The 6,374-nt window shown below is 36.2% G+C and overlaps 1 protein-coding gene and 1 long non-coding RNA gene across 3 annotated transcripts; one reads left to right on the forward strand and one right to left on the reverse strand.

Moving 5' to 3' along the window:
• Positions 1-715: 715 nt before the first annotated feature.
• LOC130728615 (phenolic glucoside malonyltransferase 1-like) lies at positions 716-2,893 on the reverse strand. Its single transcript, XM_057580129.1, has one exon. It carries the CDS (start codon positions 2,611-2,613, stop codon positions 1,120-1,122), a length of 1,494 nt encoding a protein of 497 aa, XP_057436112.1. The 5' UTR covers positions 2,614-2,893; the 3' UTR covers positions 716-1,119.
• An 889-nt stretch (positions 2,894-3,782) lies between these two features.
• On the forward strand, positions 3,783-5,905 carry LOC130732363 (uncharacterized). 2 transcript variants are annotated; one of them, XR_009017018.1, is made up of 4 exons: positions 3,783-4,109; positions 4,687-4,805; positions 5,077-5,159; positions 5,292-5,905. It is a non-coding gene; the product is annotated as an uncharacterized LOC130732363 (long non-coding RNA). The 2 variants fall into 2 exon arrangements; XR_009017019.1 differs by having other exon boundaries at positions 4,718-4,805.
• Positions 5,906-6,374: the final 469 nt, after the last annotated feature.

Consider the following 6,374-nt stretch of genomic DNA (forward strand, 5'->3'; position numbering starts at 1 on the left):
ATTAGAATGATGATGCCAAATTAGGGTTCTAGGTTTAATGGCTTCTAATCCTTCCTGGTTTCATCTTGAACTTATAAAACAGTTTCTGGTGGCTGGGTCTGCCATGTCTTTTTCTTACAATTTCTCCCTTACTGCAACTGCGGCTAAATCCCACCTTTTATTGTAGTGATTTTTTTACATATACCGACGGATGAGAATTCATAGGTAAATCTTAAAGTAATATTCTTACAGATGTATTGCCGTCACTATACATTATAGTAATGGATAGAAAACCGTCGATATAAGTTTATTGGACTAAACCTACAATTTTTTATCCTTTACCAACGGTTTGCTACCGTCACTATGGCAAGTTTTTTATAGTGAGGCTTGGCTTAGAACCTACACCAATCTATGTGTTCTATATGTAATAGTTCGATCTGTCTTCCTGAGATTGGAAATTATTTAGAAATAGCTAGATTAGATTAGAATTGACCGCCTTGATGCCTTGGCTTTGTGTGAGTTCTTAGTAGGAGCGAGATGTCTTTAAGGATTATCATACCATAATTTTTCATATATTTTATAAATATGTTTTAAATATGAAATAGGGTTTAAGTATTTTTAAGTCGTAAACATATAAGGTTAAATCTAAATTGGCTCGAAAGTTTCGCATAGCTTTTAGTTAAGAATTTTTTTTATTCGATATAAAGACACATAAAGTCATAACTCATAAAACATATACTACAATAAAACTCACCATTACTGACAGTCATAAACTGTTTGTAAGCTCTAAAAGCCTTTGGTAATGGATTGTTAGCGACAAAAAACCGAAGGTCATAAAGCCTTCGAAAATTTGTTAGTACTTTATCCACGACTAAAGCCACTAGTAATTTACAGATAATTTTAGGCATGAATAAATTACCGACAACTCATATATTCAATATATTGTTGACATAATAGAGCACATAATTACCGTTGGTAATTTATTTATTTTACCCCTATTCCTAATGATCGTCCTCCTCATCCTCAAGTTCATAAATAGGAAAAGGAGAATGGTTTCCAAGAGCCATAAAAGCATAAGATCCCTCATCTTATTTTGCCTTCAACTGCACAAGCTCTGCTTTGAGGGTTGCTATGTTACCCTCAGTCAGAGCATAGCCCTGCTAGGAAAAAAGTACCAAACAGACCCATCACATGCTTATCAAGAACCAACCCAACTTCAACACCACCCTTCCCATCCTTGCTCTCTGCCATGCCAATCGTTAAGTTTCTATCAATTGAAGTTATCTCCACCTTCTTAGGCCTCCCCCAACCAAAATCAGTTCCATAAACTCCAAATCGATTCGATCCTGCAACTCCAATTGATACAACTCCCTCACTTACAAAAGACATGAACCTAACCATCAATGTCTCTACTCCATCAAGTGGTCCCCTATGATGCAACATTTTAATCTTCTTATGAATGCTCTTAGCAACAATTACAACCCCATCTTCCTTTGTGAAGTCCTCAGAGTCAGTGTTGTCCACTATATGAGAAGACACACAATTTCCAAAATAGTTCTCAGGGATTGGAGGCTTTAACTGTGTCCTACAATCCATGGTGAACCCAAAAAGAAATTTATGTACTTTATCTTTGTCCCTTTCAGATTCTTGAATGGCTTTAGCAATGCAGACAGAAACATAAGCACAGGTAACAACAAATGTTGACAAAGTATTTGGCTTTGAGGAATCGATTATTGGTTGTGTTTTTTCCTGTGCTCCTTCTTCCACCTTGTGCCACATGGATAACACCCTTTTCTTTATCTTCTCTATGTCTTCACGTGTGAGCTCAAACGTGGCTCGAGCTTTGCCCTCAGCGATTTCTTGAGATGGGTTTGAGTTTGACATGATCTTCAAGCTTCGCTCGTTGCTGTTACCAGAAGGGTCAAGTTTGGATGAGATTTCTTTCCAGCTATTCACGAACACGCTACCAAGCCCACTTGGATCTTTGATGACTTCCCTGTCGAAGAAAGGTTCCAATTCAGGCGCCAAAGATGGTGTATCTTCACGGGTTTTACATGTTAAAGCCCAGGCCTTAATGAACATGGTTGAAGATTTTCCATCAAGAACAGCATGGTGGGTGCTGATGCCTATGCAGAATCCCCTGTTTCGAAACAGAGTAATCTGCAGGGAGAAAACAGAGGCACGAGAATCTGAAGATTCCAAGTCGGGTACGAATTTGCGAGACTCTGTTGCTTCACGAGGTGAATTGTGCTTTAACATCTGATTGAATTCTGCAACATCATCATCTTCATCATCATCACACTCTGCTAGGACCAAGGAAACTCCATCACCAGGGTTGAATTGAATGATGGGTATATCTGATTCAGAAGGCCAAACTATGCTCCCTGCTAATGGGAGAAAGTGTTGGAGGGTGAAAGAGAGTGAGGTTTTGAGCTTTGGAACCACTTGGTCAAAGAAAAAGGATGGCTGTGAATGAGGGAGAGGAAGAGAGTAGAAGAAGATGCGCTCAACAGGGTGGAACCTGAGCCAGAACATGTCGAAGAAGGTGAGAGGGAGAGAGAAGTGGGTTGAAGAAGGAGGAGGAGCTATGAGGCAGTTCTCATGGATTTTGATGGAGTTGCTTGGAGAAGCCATGTGAATGAAACAGAGGAAATGCTTGATCTGAGAGAAATGTGCTTACTTGCATGTATGGACTATTAGTTATATATTCATCACTAGATCTTTGAGGTGGTAAGTGGTCGATGATTCTTACAAGGCTGGTATGAGGTCATTACCTATGTTGCACCAATACGGGTATAGTATAGGTACCGGAACTAGTTTTGATGCATACACATTTTATTTTCTCTTTCATCTTATTTTTATCTTTTTTTGCATTTTATATCACATCACTTCTCATATTATTTTTTTATCTATCTCCCATTCATAAATTATCAAGATGGAAGTGCCGGATTAGAACGAGACGAGATACATGATTTTTAAGAAAATTGAGGTAAGACACTAACCATATCTGCAAAATATAAATTTGTGCAAAGTAAGAAAAGAAAGGGAATATGAATTTAGTAATTACTCTACCATCAAGTAATCAACCAATGCAGGAGTAGTTTCAGCAGAAGAAGAAATGAGTTAATGAAAAGGACTCAAGAGTGGCCAAAATGAAGTATGCTTCATAGCTTTTGGCTGATACGCCATTAGGGGTTATTTAATTAGGCACGGATGCTCTATGTCTACATGTTGTTTAAATTTTGATCACAACTTGCACAATAAAAGATTGGCTCGGCTTCATATACGTGCCTTGTTTGGGTAAGTGTTTTGTCGAATGTAGTTTTCAATGGTTAAGGTTTTTCTAACTAAAACAGATTCGGTTAAACGTGGTCTCCAATTAAAGTAAGTACTTATATATTTAAAGCCAAATTATAAGTAGAGTTATTTATACCAAAATCACATTTCAATCTCAACTCAAATTTTAAAAGCTTGACAAGCATATACATACATATATATATATATATGTTCAGACATGATAAAATATCACAATACCACTTTTTTCATGTTGTTGATGTAAAACTAAACATGTTATTATTGAAGATTAAAATATATCTAAGAAAATATATTTATCAATATCATAAACACAATTTGTCCCTTCCAAAAAGAAAAATACCACTACAAGAAAAATAACAGTTAGCGGCGGACATTCTGCGGCGGTTCTTCAAAAACCGCCGCAAAAAGTAAAATTGAGGCGGTTAAGCCAAGTGCCGCAGTTTAAATACAACTAGAGGCGGTCTATATTTAATTAGGGGCGGATTTTAAGATTTTAGCAGCGGTTCATTTAGCGGCGGTTGGGGAAGCCGCCGCAGATTGATTAAAATTTATTAAAATTAGAAGGGGTCACGTGAACCCTAACTCATTTGCTTCGTTCGGGTTTCAATTGCTTCGTTCCAGTTTCATTCATATTTTCCTCTGAAACCCATCTTCTATTTCGCGAACCCTAATCTCATTCTCACTCAGCCAGCCATGGATTGAAACCTCCTTCTCATCTCGCGATTTGCCTTTTCTTCTCCACGAGATTTGGATCGAAGAACGAAGGTGCGTCTTCCCCCGCTCAGTCATGGACAACAAACATTGATCTCGTTCAGGTTCCGTTCACTATTTTTGGTTTTAATTTACATTATTTCGATTAATGAGTCAACCTTGTACATCTTTGGTTTTCCCCGATTCAACTTTGGTTCAATGAGATTTAATCTCTGTATCGGTGTGTGAAAATTAGTGCCAATTGCATATGTTCTTATGTGTGTTAAAGAGAATGATGATTTTGTTTTTGGTCGATTGGGGCCAAAATCATGAATCGATCAACAGTTTATGGTGCTGTGAGTTAAAAAATCAGCTCCTAGACTTGTACATCTAGCTTCTTAGGTTATGTAGTCACTATGTGATCATCTAGCTTCTTAGTTTTTGATCGATTGTGTTTTTGTTATACAGCTTTCATATCTAGAATTTTTCCAAAGGCACAATCTAGTTTTTATTTGTGTGTGTGTGTGTTTATAGTGAATTACCATGTTAATCTGCAACAAGGCATGGCTTTCTTCTCCATGAAATGGTGTTGGCTGAATGAAAGGAACACAGTTAGGAAATGCTTATGTAAATGGCATAGCATACATTCTAATTGTTGTGTAAATGCTTATGTTCATTTAAACCAAATGTCTGCAATTTCAGCATGTCTGTGTCTAATATCATTGTATTCTAGCTTGGACTTGAACAACTTTGAGAGTGATCCTGAAGAGTTTGCTAGAATCTTCTGCAAAGACATGGGTATTGCGGATCCTGAGGTTGGGGTAAGTATATCTAACTATCACTAATAATAAATTACAATGTGTTGTAATTCCACAAACTAATAACAGTACCTGCTACTTTGGACATGTTGGAGTAGTGTTAAAAGTTAATAATTCATGCTCCCTGAGAAACGCCAAGAAAGAATGAGAAGTGAAAATTTAACTTTGTGGCAACTTAATTTTAGTTTCCATTATCTTTCTTGTTGGGAACATCATAGGATTTTGGTAGATGGCAAAATTCAGCTGGCATAATGTTAACTTTTTTCTCATTTAGATTTCTATTCAAAGTGTGGTTTCTGCAAGAGAAAGAAGATTAAGCAAGAAGGGTCGTCGAGGGGGTGACTATACTCCAATCAGGTTTTCAATATAGTTTTTCCTTGTTTAGTTGATCTGATACTGATAAATACATTTTTATAATAATTTCAAGTGAGTACATGTATGTCCCTAATCCTCTATTTCATTGTTGTCTCGTTTATGATCTATTAACAGTAAATGAGGTGCTGTGGCAGTGGACTTGGTCAAGTTATTTGGTCAGAAATCTATGTAGCTTTGATACTTTCCTGGTAGATCTATTTTTAAGCCTGATCTTATATGATAACCAGTTTCATTGTTACTTGCTTTAATTTATTGTTTTACATGATTGGTAGCATGTTTTGGCTTGATGTTGGATAATTGCTTTTAAAAGTCAGAGGCAGAAGATTGGAATAGCTTTGAGAGTAGTAAGCTTCTCCGATTGCTGCTACCAGTGAGAGGTGTTCAGTATTCCTCATTTTTCAATGATATATGTGGATTCTGGATTAAGCCAAATCATCATCTTTCAATGCAGTGGAAACTGAAAAGGAAAGCGATTGAAGTAATGTTTACTATGATTTATCTTAACTGGGATATAACATAACTAGCACTAAGGCTTGTAATTTCATATCTTTATCTCGATAGCATGTATAGAGCAACTTACCTAGTGTGGTTATAGTCTCTCTTCCTTTTATCTTGATAAAATAACCAACTCCATTGTTTTGACTCTTCTATTTATCATAATCTAATTTGTTGAAATATCCTATTGTGCTTTGAAACTTTGTATATCTGAATGAATATTTCCAAATGTTAACAGGAGCAGTGTTGTTATGTGAAAATATGCTGCAGGAGAACTCAAGCCTCCATCAACTGGCATGGTATATTTTTAATTACAAAATACTATGTTAATTACTTAATATTATTTCAGTGATTTTGCAGTGACTTAAATTTTCTCTTTTTTAATAGACAAATATTATTTCATGGCTTTTCTTAATGATGTTCTTTTATAGTGGTCCCCGTTGTGGTCTTGGTGAACTCATTCTACCTGAAAACGAACCTAGAATCAGTATTATGCCTGTAAGACCCTCATGCTAAGTGAATATATATTTGTTATAACCAGTTTCATTGTTTTTTTTAGAACAAAAGAGCTATATTAATAAGATACTTGCTTTAATTTATTATTTTACTTGTCTCGCATCTGAGATTTAACTCAGCCACAACCTTACTCTGTTTCAGGGGAAGGTTAATCCTACTCAGTGTGATGCTTTGACAATGGTCTGT

Source organism: Lotus japonicus, chromosome 1 (assembly GCF_012489685.1).
Source record: "Lotus japonicus ecotype B-129 chromosome 1, LjGifu_v1.2".
In the NCBI taxonomy this organism is placed as follows: domain Eukaryota; kingdom Viridiplantae; phylum Streptophyta; class Magnoliopsida; order Fabales; family Fabaceae; genus Lotus; species Lotus japonicus.

Coding starts and splice junctions, on each gene's coding strand:
- LOC130728615 (XM_057580129.1), bottom strand. CDS start 2,613: ATGGCTTCTCCAAGCAACTCCATCAAAATCCATGAGAACTGCCTCATA.